This window comes from Delphinapterus leucas, chromosome 11 (genome assembly GCF_059928025.1).
Source record: "Delphinapterus leucas isolate spDelLeu-1000000601 "Yukka" chromosome 11, BTC_Dleu_Yukka2, whole genome shotgun sequence".
Taxonomy (NCBI): domain Eukaryota; kingdom Metazoa; phylum Chordata; class Mammalia; order Artiodactyla; family Monodontidae; genus Delphinapterus; species Delphinapterus leucas.
This window is the reverse complement of record NC_143139.1, coordinates 55,652,359-55,670,371: the sequence shown is the minus strand read 5'-3', so window position 1 is coordinate 55,670,371 and position 18,013 is coordinate 55,652,359. Positions and strand designations below refer to the sequence as shown.

Below are 18,013 nucleotides of genomic sequence, written 5' to 3'. Positions count from 1 at the left end.
GCACAGTGGTTGAGAGTCCGCCTGCCGATGCAGGGGACACGGGTTCGTGCCCTGGTCCGGGAGGATCCCACATGCTGCAGAGCGGCTGGGCCCATGGGCCATGGCCGCTGAGCCTGCGTGTCCAGAGCCTGTGCTCCACAACGGGAGAGGCCACAACAGTGAGAGGCCCGCATACCACAAAAAAAAAAAAATAATGAACTTTATTGTTCAAGTCCTAGCTCTTGGTTGCCTCTTGAACCTTTGTGACTATCTAGGCAGCCTGATTTATACTTGACAGGTCCCAGTTGTGAGGGTTTGCCAAGACCTGTCAGTGTTCCAAAGGGCGGGACCTTAATCAGCATCTAGTTTCAAGATGATGAGAAGCCAGACCCTTAGGCAGCAGCTTTTAAAGTATGAAAATATATACAGTCCCACAGGACCACAACTGAAAACCTCGCCAGCCTCCAGACCAGGTGATCTTGAGGTGTCCCCTTGGCAACAGTTGCAAAAATCAGGGCTCCAGACAAGTGCTCAAGCTCCTTTCTGGGAGGTACCTGCGAGCTGTAGCAAGGCCAAGGGAGACAGCAAAGATGGCATCCCCTGGCTTACATTCCCTGAGAACATGCCATGCCCTTCAGAACAGGCTGAAGCTCCAGGACAAGTAAATAGGATTTTTCACAGGAAGACTGGGAGTGTGTTTCAGTCAGCTATCTATGCCATACCCTGGGGATGATAGTCTGCCAAGAACTGTCTCTCCAACTGTTTCAGTCCCGTGGAGCCCCAAAAACACAAGCCCCCCTCTGGCCTCTAGAGCCAGGCATTCAAGGCTCTGTGTGGACTGTGTGCACCCACTGGCTTTAGCAGGGCTGCAGGAGAGCAAGGGGGTGGCGTGTGCCCACTGGCTTTCCTGAGGCTGTGGGAGAGCACAGGGATGGAGAACACAAGCAAGGTAGTGTGAGAGTGCAAAAATGGCACCTGCCAGTGCTTGCAAGGTAGAGAATGCAAAAACAGAGCCTGCCAGCACTTCCATCCCCAGAGAGAGTCCCAATAAGCCCCTCCCGCTCTGGCGGATGCTTTAAGATTAGCAGATGAATCTCCTCACTTACGGTGTAGGCACTTTTCAAACTGCTGCTTTTGTGCTGGGTCCCAGGGTAAGAGAGTCTGCATGTGAGCCTTTAAGAGTGAAATCTCAGTTCCCTACAGCCTTTGGGTCTCCTGGACATAAGCCCCATTGGTTTTCAAAGCCAAACATTTTGGGGGCTCATCTGTCCAGTGCAGGTCCCAAGGTGCCTGATGTGTGGCACAAACCCCTTGCTTCTCAGGGAGAAGCTCTGTGTTTGTGAGATCCCTCCTGACTGTGGGTCAGCTGCACCAGGGGTGGGATTCCTGTTGAGACTGCATGTCTGCCTCTCCTACCTGTCTCTATGTGGCCTTTTTATCCTTTGTGTGGAGAAGCTGTTCAACTAGTTCTTTTTCAGAGGGAATTATTCCATATGTGGCTGTAGATCTGGTGTGTCCATGGGAGGAGGTGGGTTCAGGATCTTCCAACACCATCATCTTGAACCACCTTCTCAAGAAAACCTTGAACAAGGCTTACCTCTGAGAGACAGAAGTGGCTACACAGATACACCACCAACAACAGAAGGGAAAGCCCTGGAACATGAGACTGAGAGAGCTATCCTGGTTTATCCTACTCCTTCACAGGAATCTCTTCCTAATAATCCTGGGAAATCCAATTCATTTAAACATGAAAAACAAACAAACAGAAGATATGTGAAGTTACCATAATAAAAAAGTTAAACATAAAGCCAAGTCAACTACTGATACAAGGGAAAGAAAATCAGATAGGTATCAAATTTCAACAGCATTTTATGCTAGAAAACAATGGAATCACATTTTTAAGATACTCAAGGGAAAAAACTGTGAGTTGAGGATTTTATATCCAGCCAAAGTATCCTTCAAACGTCAGACCAGAGACAGAAAATTATAAAACTGTAAAACTTTAGAAAATATATCCCCCATGAGCCTGACTGAGTTATCAAGCAGCAAATGAGTTTCATGTAACCAAGAAAAAAACTGGAAAAAAAAAAAAAACTGGAGAAGCTTTAACATTAAGAACTGGAGGTGAGAAGCAAATTTATTTAACTGTAGAACTACAACTAGAAGACGAGAATACACAAGAATGAAAAGACAAGCCACAGACTGGGAGAAAATATTTGCAGAAGACATCTAATAAAGGACTGTTAACCAAAATACACAAAGAATTCTTAGTAAGAAAACAATCTGATTAAAAAATGTGCAAAAGATCTGAACAGACACCTCACCAAAGATATACAAATGGCAAATAAGCATATGAAAAGACATTCCATATTACATGTCATCAGGGAAATGCAAACGACAACAACGAGATGCCACCATACACCTATCAGAATGGCCAAAAACCAAAACACTGAGAACAATGTATACTGACAAGGATGGAGAGCAACACGAATTCTCATGCATTGCTGGTGGGAATACAAAATGGTACAGTCACTTTGGAAGACAGCTTGCAATTTTTTACAAAACCAAACATACTCTTACCACACGATCCAGCAATCAAACACCTTGGTATTTACCCAAAGGATATGAAAACTTGTATCTACACAAAAGCCTGCACATAGATGTTTACACATTCATAACTGCCAAAACTTGGAAGCAACCAAATATCCTTCAGTAAGTAAATGAATAATTAAACTTTTGTACATCCAAATAACGAACCATTACTCAGCATTAAGTGGAAATGAGCTATCAAGCCATGAAAAGACATGGAGGAAAATAAATGCATGACTAAATAAAAGAATTCAATCTGAAAAGGCTACTTACTGTATGACTCCAACTACGTGACATTCTGAAAAAGGGAAAACTATGGAGATGGTAAAAACATCAGTGGGCGGCCAGGGACTGAGGGGTAGGGAGGGATGAATAGGTAGAGCACAGAGGACTTTCACGGCAGTGAAACTGTTCCATATGATACTATAATGATAGATACACATTATTATATTTTTGTCAAAATCCACAGAATGTACAACACCAAGAGTGAACCCTAATGTAAACACTAAAGTAAATGGGGGATAATAACCGGTCAATATAGCTTCACCAACAGTAACAAATGTACAATTCTGGGGTGAGATGTTGATAGTGGGAGTGGCTATGCATATGTGGGAAAAGGGGATATATAGCAACTCTGTACTTTCCTCTCAATTTCTGCTATGAGCTTAAAATTGCTCTAAAAAAAGTCTGTTTTTTTTAATGGGGATAAAGTTGAGAAAACAGTTACATAAATGTTATAAGTTTTAGAAACGTAAAAATAACACACACAAAAAAACAACAACGGGGCTCCCCTGGTGGCGCAGTGGTTGGGGGTCTGCCTGCCGATGCAGGGGACACGGGTTCGTGCCCCGGTCTGGGAGGATCCCGCGTGCCGTGGAGCGGCTGGGCCCGTGAGCCATGGCCACTGAGCCTGTGCATCCAGAGCCTGTGCTCCGCAACAGGAGGGGCCCGCGTACCAAAAAAAAAACAACAACAAAAAAACCCCAACAAAACAGGAGAAAGATGAAACTAAATTCACTAACTTCTTAAATATAAACTGGGAATAAAGGGATATAACTTGAGGCTCACAAATCAATTAGTATAAACCTAAACATATTTAACACCATAGAGATTAACATTAAGATAATACCTTTAACTAAAATTAAATGATAGAGGAGAAGGAAAGAAATAGTTACTAGATAATTTTATGGTATTGCTTATAGTAGGGAACAAAGTCAGTACCTAAAGAAAGGCTAAAAGAAATTCTAACAACTAGAATGGAAATCAAACCTTCCAAAATACCAAATAGGAAAAAAAGGAAGAGGGCACCAAGAAAACAGAGCACATAGTGAAAAGAATTGTATTCACAGAGTAGACATTTGAAAGCTATGTGACAGAAACAAGCCCAATGCAGAATACTTATCAATAAACACAAATGTGTGCAACTCACTTATTAAAAGAAAATGATTTTCAGATTGGCTAAAAAAAGCAAAATCCATCTCTATTCTCTATACAAGAGACACACCTAAAACTAAGTAATTCAGACAGATTAAAAATAAAAGGATGGATAGAAGTACACTAAAAAATATAATACAAATAAAAACAAAACAGAGACCTCAATATGGATATCAGACTAGGCAGGGCAAAAGTCATTAAAGTAGATAAAGGAAACTTCATAATGCTAAAGACTACAACACAAAATGGAATACTCTCAAATACAAAATACAAAAGTAGACCTAAATAAATAGGAAGAAAGACATATTATGTTCTTGAATAGAAAGTCATCATAAAGATGCCAATTCTCCCTGAGTTAATTTATAACTCTGTAAATGCATACGTTTAATTCCAGATCCTTCTGAACTCTCAAATTTCACAATGTTATAATTATATATGAAAACTAAGTCAATTCATTCAACATTTCCTACTATGTAGGTACTACAGTAATCCCTCAGGATACAAAACCAAGTAAGATACTGTCCCCTTGAGAAGCTTCCAATCCTCAGAGCAACACATATGTCATTCACAAAGGCAAATTCTTGAACCATTCCCTACCATTTACCAAAGTAAACCTCACCCTGATACTAAAGACCCTCTACAATATGTGCTCAGTTTCCCTTTTCAGAGTTATTACCCTTGATCCATACTCTAAACTAGAGTTAAACTGGTCTGATTCATTCCTGTTTCATTCCCCAATCTGATCTCATCCACCTGGACTGGGCATAAATCTCTGACTCTTTATCTTTATGCTTCTAGGTCTAAATCAATCTACCCATATGAACTCAAATTTGTATTTCAATGTGAATGTCATTGGTACTTTTCATTATCAGTACCTTATACTGTAAAATAGCTATTCGAAATTCACTCCTTCAACAAACATTAATTTCGTGCTAACAATGCATCAGGCATTCATCTAGGTGCTGGAAAGAGAAAAGGAATGAGGCCCAGTCCATGGTTTTCACAAAGCCATAGCCTACTGAGGGCAGCAAATCTTTAAACAGATTCACAAGGAAAACTGATAAGGGCTATCGTAGTGATGTGCACATATTAGATAAAGTAGGAGCCTGCCAAATGTAAAGACTAAAACAGTGTATTCCACAGTGGCTAAAGATGGGGAGGGGTGGATGCCACAGATAATGTCAGAAAGTTAGGTTTATGGTGAGTCCTGAAAAGCCTTGGCTAAGAAAGTGGAACTTACTTCAAAGAAAAGGGGAAATCATCCCAAAGGCAATGGGAAGTCACTGAAGGATTTTAAACAGGACAGTGACAATCAGACTGCAATTCAAAACAGTACCTTGGACAGTGTGGTTAGGTTAAAAAAAAAAGACTGGAGACAGAGAAGACAGTTGATTACTGAAGTATTTCAGGCAAGAGGCACAGACTTAAGAGTAGTAGTACTAGAGAAAAGAAATTTGAGGGATATTTCAAACAGAAAATCAGGACTCTATGATCAAGCATATTCCATCAAATTTAAGACTCATTAATTTTACGATAAACATTTTATACATCAAGAAAGAAAAATGCTGGCAATGAAACTATGATCTGATGGGTTTTGGGTTTTTTTCACTTAGAATTTTTATTTTGTACTTATAGGAAGAACTCTTTTTTTTTGGGGGGGGGGGGTACGTGGGCCTCTCACAACAGTGGCCTCTCCCGTTGCGGAGCACAGGCTCCGGACGTGCAGGCTCAGCGGCCATGGCTCAGGGGCCCAGCCGCTCTGTGGCATGTGGGATCCTCCCGGACCGGGGCACGAACCCATGTCCCCTGCATTGACAGGCAGACTCTCAACCACTGCGCCACCAGGGAAGCCCAGGAAGAACTCTTTTAAACTGATGGAGACACAAATTTTTATCGTATGTCATTCTCTTTTGTACCTTTCTCTTTGTTTTGATGTCCTATCATAGTGAGATCCTTTTAGGACATTTAACCCAGTAATTCAGCACCCAGCTCACATAATTCAACTGATTTAATAACAACATGTACGGCTACAGGCAAGTTAGCACGCAAGCAGGCAATGACAACTCTTATGACTGTTGCCTAGCTGGGAGCAATTTTAAAACTCATACTGATTTCAGAGATGTTAAAATGAGGGACAACGTACAACTAAGGATCAATGAAACATCACCACGCATACATGTCTTTTCTCCCCAACTAGTAAGCACCTTAAGAGTAGGGTGAAGTCTAATTTATTTTTCCCTCTACAGGGCCTAATACAAGCTGTGAGAACTTTGGTTACTCAAGAAATGTTTGTTCATAAAAGAACACAGTAACTGTTTATAAGCATCCTTGGTCACAGTTAGTAGGGCCATGCTTAACATAGATCTGTACGAGTACGTGTTTTGAATGACTTTCTCTGGCTGCAAGCTATTCCACCGGATTTTATTTTCTAAGTCATTTTCATTCTCTTTTAAGGAAGAATAATTAAAAGTTGAAAGTAACACCTTATATCAGTAGGTCTCACACTTTAGTGAATATAAGAATCAACAGGGTGCTGTACACCAGAAACTAACACAACATTGTAAATCAATTATACTTCAATTAAAAAACAAAAAGGAGGGCTTCCCTGGTGGCACAGTGGTTAAGAATCCACCTGCCAATGCAGGGGACACGGGTTCGAGCCCTGGTCTGGGAAGATCCCACATGCCATGGAGCAACTGAGCCCGTAGGCCACAACTACTGAGTCTGCGTTCTAGAGTCTGCGAGCCACCACTACCGAGCCCACATGCCACAACTACTAAAGCCCGTGCACCTAGAGCCCATGCTCTGCAACAAGAGAAGCCACCACAATGGGAGGTTCACACACCGCAACAGAGAGTAGCCCCCACTCACTGCAACTAGAGAAAGCCCGCTAGCAGCAATGAAGACCCAACACAGCCAAAAATAAATAAATAAATTTATATATATTAAAAAAAGAATCAATAGAGTAGTTTATTGAAAATGCATATCCTCAAGGCTCAATACAATAATTTTGTTTCAAGAGAATCTGGGGTAGACTCCAGGAATCTACATTTTAAAAGTGATGTACTAAAACCCAACTTCTGTCTCAGGATTCCACCAAAAGTTGTTCTTCAGCAATGACCTGCAGAAGGCCAAACAAGTGAAGGACTACATCACCACCTCTGGCATCCCTGCACCTGAAAATCAATAACCACATGGTTGCTCCCCCTACACACAGTATGGATTTGTTGCTGGTAAGTGGTTACTCCACCAAAGACTACATTTCCCAGCCCATCACACATTTAAGTATCAGCATGAAACTGGTTCACACCAATGGAATGTAGGTACAGGTTATGTGTATCACTTCTAAGTCAAAGCTTTTTAGAAGCAGGTGTGCTTTCTCCAAGTTTTCTTTTCCCTTCACTTCACTGGTTAGATACGATAATAAAACTCTAAAAGATTACAAAGATCCAAGACAGAACAAACATAGATCCCCGAATTATTTCACAAAGAATTGCCTGTGAACTATGAACATTTGCTTTAAAGTGTTAAATGAATAAAAATGAACTTCTATTAAGTCACTAAAATTTAGGGGTACCTTACAAGAAGCTAGCACATCCCTAAGTAATATATTATGCATGTGTGTCTACTTACACAACAGTGTAACTGCATACACATGTATATATTCATTTAATCAACAGAATGTGTTGAGAAGCCATTATGTACTCAAGATATAATCATGAGCAAAAACACATGTAATCCTTATCTTCATGAAGCTCAAAATTATTGAAGTGTAAGTTTAAGTGTAGACTTCTGTGTTGGGGTTAACTGGGATGGGGCAGAGCAAACAATACAAATAAAGAAATAGAACTTTCACTCTCAATCAAGATAGAGTACCAGGGATCATATTTACCACCCTGCCTGACAAAACTAAAAACAAAACCAGAAAAAAACTGTGAAATGATTTTTAAGACATTGGACATCAGGCAAAAAAAGACAGTGATCCTCCAGAAATGGGAAACAATAAAGAGAGGCCTATGATCTGTTCCAGCATTTCACCTGAAGAGATAAAAGCATTATTAGACAAGGATTAACTGTTATTAAACTGTATTTCGTATGTTCAAGAAGCTAGAAGACAGACTAAACATGTTAAAACAAATGAAATACTTAAAAGACCCAATCAAACTTTCAGGGATGAAGACTAACATGTCTGTGATAAAAAAAATACATTGTATAGAATTAACATATTAGATACTACAGGGGGAAAAAAGAAGAGTAGTGACATTGAAGACACAGCAACAGAAATTATACACAATGAAACAGAGAGAAAAAAGATTTTAAAAATAAATGAATAGAGCACCAGTGAGCTATGGAACAACTTTAAGCAGTTTAATGTACACATAATAGGAGTCCTGAAGGAGAGGAGAGATAGGGGAGGTAAGTAAATGTTTTTGAAGAAATATTGGCCCAAATTTCCCAATTTCTATGAAAACCAACAACGCACAAATTCAAGAAGCTCAACAAATTCCAAGTTCAAGAAACCTGAAGAGAACTGCTCAACAAATTCCAAGTTCAGGAAACCCGAAGAGAACTGCACCAAGGCACACCATAATCAAATAGCTTACAGCCAGTGATAAAGAGGAATATCACATCACACGCAGAAAAACAAAGGTAAGGATAACAGCTGACTTCTCGTGAGAGACAATGCAAGCCAGAAGACACTAGAGCAACATCTTTAAAGTACTAAAAGAAAAAAACTATCAACCTAAAATTCTTTACCCAGTGAAACTATATTTCAAAAGCAAAGGTGAAAAAAAAACCTTTTAAAATATACAACAGCTGAAGATAATTTATCAGTAGCACACACATAACAAATATGTTAAAGGATGTCCTCCAAGCAGAAGGAAAATGGTAACAGATGGAAATCTGGATCCACATGAAGGAATGAAGAGCACTGGAAATAGTAACTATATGGGTAAATATGAGGATTCTTATATTTAAATCCCTTTAAAAACTAACCAGCTGTTTAATGAAAAAATAATTTAAATGTATTGTGGAATTTAAATAAAACATATAAAGAAGTAAAATTATGGCAATCACAGCACAAAAACTGAATGGCTAAAACAAAAGTACAGTTGAGCCCTGAACAACATGGGTTTGAACTGCATGTGTTCACTTATATGTGGATTTTTAAAAATAAATACATACTACAGTAGCACACAATCCGTGGTTGGCTGAATCCACGGATACAGAACCACATAAAGTCATATGCAGATTTTCAATTGCACAGGGGTCAATGCCCCAACCCCACTTTGTCCAAGGGTCAACTGCATACTTTTATAAAGTTCTTATACTGTATGTGAGATAGTATAATATTATCAGAACGTAGCGAGTGATAAGTTGTATACTACAAACCCTAAAGCAATCACTAAATTAGCAAAATGAAGATATACAGCCAATAAGCCAAAGGAGGTAAGATGAAATCACAAAAACATATGGAATTAATCCAAAAGAAGGCATAAAAGGAGAAAAAAGGGAAAAAGAAACAGAAGAGACAAACAGAAAACAAATAGTAAGATGGCAGATTTAAACCAAACTGTATCACATTAAATGTAAATAGTCTAACAGAAACACACCAATTAAAAGGCAGAGATTATCAGAAAGGATAAAAAAGCAAGATCTAATATGCTGCCTTCAAGAAAGCCCACTTTAAATAGGGAGACAAAAATAGGTTAAGAGTAAAAGGATGGAAAAATGGTAACTTTCTGGCCACTCTTAAAAGAATAAGCAGAATGACTATTGACATAATTTTGATTCACGAGTTGCCATTAATTCAGGAAGTATTTTCATATTCAACAGTCCTTTTCAAGTCTTGAGCTCTAAGTATTAATACTATCTTGTACTCTTCATAATAAAATTCACCATATGCATGTGTTCACACATCATTATCATTTCAATTACCTCGACAGTACTTCTAAATACAACAAACTAAAGATTTCAAAAATAACTCCAAACTTGAGCTAAGAAATCAGCAATATATTCTGATCAATCAGTAACAATGTATTCCCAAAGATGGATATATATGTTCAATAGTTTACCTCTATATAAATTGTTATTTCACTTAATACTCTGTATTAAGATGAGAGTCTGAGCCAAATGACAGACGCCAAATACAGCCACATCTCACCACACCCCCTACCTTTGGGAAAAGATTAAAAAGGCTATTGATTTTTCTTTCTGATAAATATACATTCAACCAAAAATGTTTTAGCATATCTTCATGGATGTTTAACCATTAGCCATTCATTGAAGCATTATAAAGAGACATATATGCCAGGCATTGTTCTGTATTATTCTAGGCACTGGCGATACAAAAATCAATGTTATGCTCTTGAGAGAAAAGTCTGATGGGGAGAAGATGGGAATATATGTTTGTAAAATGTCATAATATGCTGGAAATCATGTCATAGAATGTTTTCCCTATTGCTTCAATTTTCTAAATGTGCACTGGTCCATTTCACCTAAGTTGTGAAATTTCTATACATAGAGTTGTTTGTATTATTCCTTTATTATACTTTCCATGTCTGCAGGGTCTGTAGCGATACCCTCTGTTTCATTCCTGCTATTGATAATGTGTCTTCTGTTCTTTTTTATCAGTCTTATTAGAGGTCTGTCAATTTTACTGATCTTTTTAAAGAACCAGCACTTTGTTTCATTCATTTTCTCTGTCTTTTCTGTTGTCAATTTCATTGATTTCTGCTCTTTACTATTTCCTTCCTTCTGCTTGCTCCTGGTTTTATTTTGCTGTTCTTCTAGTTTCTTTAAGTGGGAGACTAGATTGTTGATTTGAAACTTTTCCTTTTTTCTAATGTATGAATATTTAGTGCTGTATATTTCCCTTTAAAAATTTAATTACAGATGCAGAAAAAGAATGAGATATAGTCACAAATTTTGGAATAAACAGAAATTTAAAAGATGACCAAGTGAGAAACAGAACAAATTACTAGGAGAAGAAAATTCTCCAAGGTAAGGTACAGAAAATATTCATACCCAGCTGAATGGCAAGGCACCATTACTAAAACAGTTCCTCAAAACATGACTTGGACTGAATGGCTTCAAGTAAATAATCACAAAGTCAATTACATACAGAGAGGAAAAAACCCACACATGGAACATAACTCACCAAACCTGCATTACAGATAATGCAAGACAGGGAACAGGCAATGTGGGGGGGGGGGCACAAAAAGAATTTAAGAATCTCTTTTTTCTAGTTTGTACTCTTAGATGAGCTTCTTTACTACTCAATTTCACAGATTCCTAAATGCTGCCCAACAGGAGCTGAGACTGTGCATATGCAAAAGATAAGTGTAGAACTGTAATGATTTCACTTGAGTTGCCCCCGCCATGGATAAATATTAATTTTGAATATAACATATGGAAGAATAAAATATCTTTTTGCTTACCCTCTGAGCTTTTGCAAGTTCTTCTTTTAATCTTTCATAGCCCTTTTCTCTAACTTCCAAAACAGATGGGCTTCGTAAGCGGGACAGACTATCAGTACTCAACCCAAAAATATCATCACTGCCATCACAGGCCTCTGTTATGGTAGCACCCTGTAAAAACTCCCTCTCTGCATTACAGTTGTCCTTTCTTGTAGTTAATTTAGTTAACCCAGCTGTTACTCCAGAGGTAGAACAAGGCGCTGGGTCTGTAACATGGATGCTGTAAAGGAGAGTTCAAGAAACATCAGCATGTGCTTAAATATAACTGGCATAAACACACGTCTATAACTGCATTATCCAATCTGTTCACCACTATATCTAATTAATAGCATGTCCTGAGCCAAAGCAACCACATTTCAAGTCCTTCATAGCCACATACGTCTAATGGCTAATATATCAAACAGCACAGAAACAGAACATTTTCATCATCCCAGAAAGTTCTATTGGATAGTGCTACTCTAGAACAGGGGTCTGCAAACTAAATGCAGGATAAATCCAGCCTGCCACCTGTTTTTTAAGGCCTACAAGCCAAGAATGATTTTTACATTTTCAATGGTTGAAAAAAAACAATAATATTTTGTGGCACAAGAAAATTATATAAAATTCAAAATTCAGTGTCTATATATAAAGTCTTATTGGAGCGTATTCATTTACATACTGTCTACGGCTGCTTGCACACTTTAACAGCAGAGTCCAACAGATGCAACAGAGACTGTGTAGCCCACAAAGCCTAAAATATTTACTATTTGGCACTTTACATAAAAAGTTTGTGACCCCTGCTCTTGAGCATTAACATGTATTGCTCTTCATGAACAACCTTGTATTATTCAAATTTTCTAAAACAATAAAACTTAAAATAAGTTAACCAAGCAAACTTCGTTTGTTTAATACAATACTCTAAAACAAGCATTTTGATGATCTCCTACCTGACACTAGATATTTCTGCACAATTTAAACGTCTGGGGGATGAATACACAGGTTGTGTAGGAAGGTCGGAAACATCTAAGGCATTAGCCTGGATAGGGGCGGAGCATAAAGCTGAAGGATGTGGCCTGTAGATGACACTTGGTGAGGTAGTCTGCTCTTGAGTTCCTGGTTCATACACACCAAGAAGGTCTGGAGAAGTAGGTGAAGCGAGGTTTACTTCATGGAAGCCTTCCAAGGGGTCATTAGCCATAGCAAATGCCTCATCATAGGATAACCTATGTTAAAAAAGCAGGAAATTATTTTGAGATAGTGACATTTAAAATTAAATTAAGATGTATATTTATAAAATGTGTTTAACAGTCCATTATAAACTATAAACTTACAACGAAAAGAGACAGCAAAGGAAAGAAACTACATTTAAAATTTATTAAGTGATCTCAGACAATAAACACTACAAAAGGCAAACAATCTGATTCAGAATAAACTTGAAAGTGATGGCTAACACTGTTACAGTGAGTAATTAATAAATATTTAACAATGAGGAATGAATAAAAATTTGCTTGATTTTTTTTTTTTTTTTTTTTGTGATACGCGGGCCTCTCACTGCTGTGGCCTCTCCCGTGCGGAGCACAGGCTCCAGACGTGCAGGCTCAGCGGCCATGGCTCACGGGCCCAGCCGCTCCGCGGCATGTTGGATCTTCCCAGACCGGGGCACGAACCCGTGTCCCCTGCATCGGCAGGCGGACTCTCAACCACTGCGCCACCAGGGAAGCCCTGCTTGATATTTTTAACTTTGCTATCATATGTGACTTTGGTTAGAATAAGGAGAAGAGGCAGTAAAGATAGAGACACATGTGTGTAGTTCAACTAACTGTTCTGTTCTGCCTCATACTGGCTCTGACTTTGGATGAGTCTGTGTTTTTTTTCTTTTATTCTGAAATAATTTCAAATTTACATAAGAGTTGCAGAGCTCCTGTACATATTTCACCCAGATTATGAAACTGTTAACATTTTCAAACCATTTGAGAATAGGTTTTAAGCATGATGCCCATTACCCCTTACTATCTCAGTGTATATATCCTAAGTAAACCATCACCAAAATCAGGATGTTAACACTGATCACTATTACCATCTAAACAACTGACCCCAATCAAAGTTCACTGATTATCCTAATAATGTTCTGGATAGGCCCAAGATCCAATCCAGGATAATGCATTACATTTCTCTAAGCCTTAAATTTCTCCTCTAATGGGATGAGAATGGGAATAATAATATTCCCTCCCTTCTCCAGGTTGCTGTGAGGATTAAGTCAGACAATCCACATAAAGTATTTAGTAGTGTGCTATGTAACTGGCATAGAGTACAAATAAACATCTGTTACCAGTCAGCTGTTAGTAATAACATGTATGCTTCAGTTTCTCCATCAGTAAAAAATATTTCATGCAACTTCACAATTATATAAAAAATTTACATGAAAACTAAAAAGTGTACCACTCAAGTTTTTCACTTGAAAAGTATAAAGAAATCTTATAAACCTTTACTGATTTCCCACTGTCTACAGAATAAATTCCAAACTTGTTATCCGGAAAATCAAGGTCTTCTACAATCTGAATCCACTCTCTCTTCCCAATTTTTTTCTTTCCTACAATAGTACTTTGATAATCATGACTAATACTTTCCCAGAACTTCAAAAAATTCCCAAACACAAGCACCAATATACCATATAATTTCATCATAAAATACAAAAACCCCCCACCTCATTCATTAAACTGAAAAATTTTACTCTCACACTCAATAAAAAAAGTGTTGAAAATAAGACAAGTAAAAGTAGTAAGCTACTTTTTATCTAAGAAAGGAGAAAATACAAATTTATTTATATATATATAATTATATATATACTTTTTCATATGTACTTATATTTTAGAAATGGAAGGATACACCAAAAACTAATTAAAAAAAAAAAAAACGTTACTTTTAGGAAAGGGCGAGAACAGGAAGAGGAGACAGGCATAAAAGCTGTACTTTTCCAAGTGTACCCTGCTTTGTAGATTTGAATTTGAACTTGGAACCAAGTAAATGATAAAACAAAATTAGCTTTTAAAAAAGAATATCTAAAAATAAAACAAATGAATCTAGCTGTGTACTAACATGGTAGTTTTAACCAACATCAAAAAAAACTATTTCAAATGATTTTAAAACATAGTAATAAAACTGTATATATCCCTAGTGGAATATACTCTAAGGTCAAAGGAAGTTAAAAAAATCATACACAATTTTCAGTAATCATATTAGTAAGTAATGTTGATACTGCTATTCTGAAACTATTATAAAAGATAAAACAAATTACATTAATATCATTCAGAACTAAGATTTTCAACATATGAGAAAAGAGATACAAATACAAAATCAAGGAATTTAAAACTCTGAAGTCCTAAATTTGAATCAGAAATATCAGGAAATTTTTTTTTTTTTTGGCGGTACGCGGGCCTCTCACTGTTGTGGCCTCTCCCGTTGCGGAGAACAGGCTCCGGACTTGCAGGCTCAGAGGCCATGGCTCACGGGCCCAGCGGTCCGCGCATGTGGGATCTTCCCGGACCGGGGCACGAACCCGCATCCCCTGCATCGGCAGGCGGACTCTCAACCACTGCGCCACCAGGGAAGCCCAGGAAATTTTTTTTATTTAAAAAGATGTCTACCTTTATCCACTGAAAAGGCATAACAACAGCAACCAACTCAGGAGCAATGAGTACCCCTTGTACCCAGAGTAATACCATTTCCTATGAAAAAAGAACAAGGACTCCTCGGAGAAATGGCTGATTCCAAGCCCGGGGCAGTAATGTACAAAAAGTCCTTGCAACATCTTGTTTTACCAGGAATCAAGAAAGCTATCAAAGACTACTGGAGTGGTATCAAAAGGACTCCCACTAACCAAAAATGGGACAATCTGAACATCAAAAAGGATAATACCTCTAAAGAACAAAAAATAATTCTAAACCCATGAGTTCATGATTATACTAAAAATAAGACAAAACAAAAAAATCTCACTGGTCCCTTTTTTTTTTTTTTTTTTTTGCGGTATGTGGGCCTCTCACTGTTGTGGCCTCTCCCGTTGCGGAGCACAGGCTCCGGACACACAGGCTCAGCGGCCATGGCTCACGGGCCCAGCCGCTCCACGGCATGTGGGATCTGTCCGGACCAGGGCACGAACCCGTGTGCCCTGGATCGGCAGGCGGACTCTCAACCACTGCGCCACCAGGGAAGCCTCTCACTGGTCCCTTTTGATCAGTGCTATGGAACAAATTCACTATTTTGAAAACTGGTAAAATAAAGGAAAGAATCCAGTATTTACCCTGACTTTCCTATACATTAAAGAACTAAATAGTTTATGAGGAAAAATCCTTCTTTTAAAAGAATCCCATTTAATAAATATAACTTTGCAATCCTAATGAAATAATGAGTCTAGGCTACACTTATTAATAACTATTAAAACCCTAAGGTAAAACCTGGGGTACTTTATAATTAATGGATCAGAATGACAGTACCTGAACTCACTGATGACATTATTATCACAAAAAGGGAGAAAATCAGACATTATGAGAATTATGTGGTAAAACAGGAAATGAACACTGCCACCATCCATGAATCATTCTTGCCCCCCTAGTAAGAAAAAAAAAGATCCCAATCCAATCAAGCCTTTAGGTCTTTATCAGTTTATAGGAAAGAGGCTAGAGGAACATACTAAAAATAACGCCTTCATCAGTTTACAGGAAATACAGAGCCTAGAGGAACATATTAAAAATAATACCATATGGGGCTTCCCTGGTGGCGCAGTGGTTGAGAGTCTGCCTGCCGATGCAGGGGACATAGGTTCGTGTCCCGGTCCAGGAAGATCCCACATGCCGCGGAGCAGCTGGGCCCGTGAGCCATGGCCACTGAGCCTGCGCGTCCGGAGGCTGTGCTCCGCAACAGGAGAGGCCACAGCAGTGAGAGGCCCGTGTACCAAAAACTAAAACTAATAATAATAATACCATATGGACAAAAACAGCAAAATCTAGACCTTGGGAAACTCTTACAGGATAAACCACCTGGTTTTTTCAATAAATAAAAGTGGAAAAAAAGAGGGAATTTATAAAGAGACTTAAGAGACATAATGAAATATAATATATGGACCTTGTTTGAATTCTTATTTGAATTAGTCAACTGTAAAATCATATTATAAGACAATAAAGGGAACTTGAACACTGGATATTACTGATATTATTATGAATTTCTGTCCATTTTTAGAGATAATGGTATAATGGTTACATTAAAAAAAAATTCTTACCTTTTAGAGATACACACGAAAGTATTTATAGATGAAATAAAATTACCTGGATTTGCTTCAAAATAATCCAGGGGGAGAAGGAGGGTATGGGGAGCTGGGCCATCAAACTTCCAGTCCCCCCAGTCACACAGGATTATAGGGTGGTTTCTCTCATAATAACAGCTAATATTTACTGAGCATTTACTAAATATCAGGTATAGTTCCAGCACATGTACAGTTGAGGAAGCTGCAGCTTAGGGTAGCCAGTATTAAAACCTATGTCTGGGACTTCCCTGACGGTCCAGTGGTTGAGATTTTGCCTTCCAATGCAGGGGGTGCAGGTTCAATCCCTGGTCCAGAAGCTAAGATCCCACATGCTTCACAGCCAAAGAACCAAAACATAAAACAGAAGCAATATTGCAACAAATTCAATAAAAGACTTTAAAAATAAATAAATAAATAAAACCTATGTCTGTTGGACTCCAGAGTCCTAGCTCTTCACCACCACACCACACTACTACTACTAGAATTGCTTTGCCTTTCCACTGTTAGGTGGTTCATGTAAATATGTTTCTCCTTAAGCTGAATTAAAATCCATCATCCCTGCAACATCCACCCTAGTTTTCCTATAAACACTCAACTACTCTTTCAACAAATATTCATTGAGAGTCTACTATGTGCCAGGCTCTGGGGAAAGAAGATGATAAATCATCTCTGCTCCCAAATAGTATCAATATAGTAGGAGACACTGACAGTGGCAATGATAGTGTGATAAATGCTATAGAATATGCAGAGGCTACTAAGAGACCACACAGGAGGGCCAAATAAATCAGAAGGAAAGGACTCCCAGAAAAGTGAAGCCAAAAAAAGACCCAAAGAAGAGTAGGAAATAATGAGAAAGGTAACCCCCCTGGAAGGACTTCCCAGGTATGTCTAAGGTATGAAAGCAAAGTATTTATGGAAAATACAAATGTTGCATAAACTGGAGCACAGGCTAGGAACATAAGACCCAAACCTCAAAGAGAGGCAGGTCTGAATTCTGCTTCTATCAAGTTACTGGGCCAATGTGTGCCTAGGTTCTCTCATCTAGAAATCTGTAGCTCGGTTTTCTTCCTCACAGGGTGACAATTAAAAGAGAAATGCAAGTAGTATTTCGTAGAGTAGAGCACCTCTAAGCAGTGCCTCTACCTACAACACATTGTTTAAATTCCAGTCACTCCCAAAAAGGAGATTATTTTAAGATTAAATGTAGTCCCTTTATCAAGCATGTGACATTTCCATAAAATGTTTAGCTTAGCTT

The 18,013-nt window shown here is 38.4% G+C and overlaps 1 protein-coding gene across 6 annotated transcripts in view; it reads right to left on the bottom strand.

The window, feature by feature from the left end:
• RAB3IP (RAB3A interacting protein) overlaps positions 1–18,013 on the bottom strand; it is a 190,231-nt gene that overhangs the window by 33,928 nt on the left and 138,290 nt on the right. For all 6 annotated transcript variants that reach the window (XR_016394974.1, XR_016394975.1, XM_022571552.2 and 3 more), the window contains 2 exons: positions 12,410–12,685; positions 11,445–11,703 (listed from right to left, as the gene is read on the bottom strand). Coding sequence is in view for 4 of the 6 variants with exons in the window: in XM_022571552.2 (XP_022427260.2) it covers positions 11,445–11,703; positions 12,410–12,685 (535 nt within the window). In the remaining 2 variants the exon portion in view is untranslated. The remainder of the gene's footprint in view (positions 1–11,444; positions 11,704–12,409; positions 12,686–18,013) is intronic.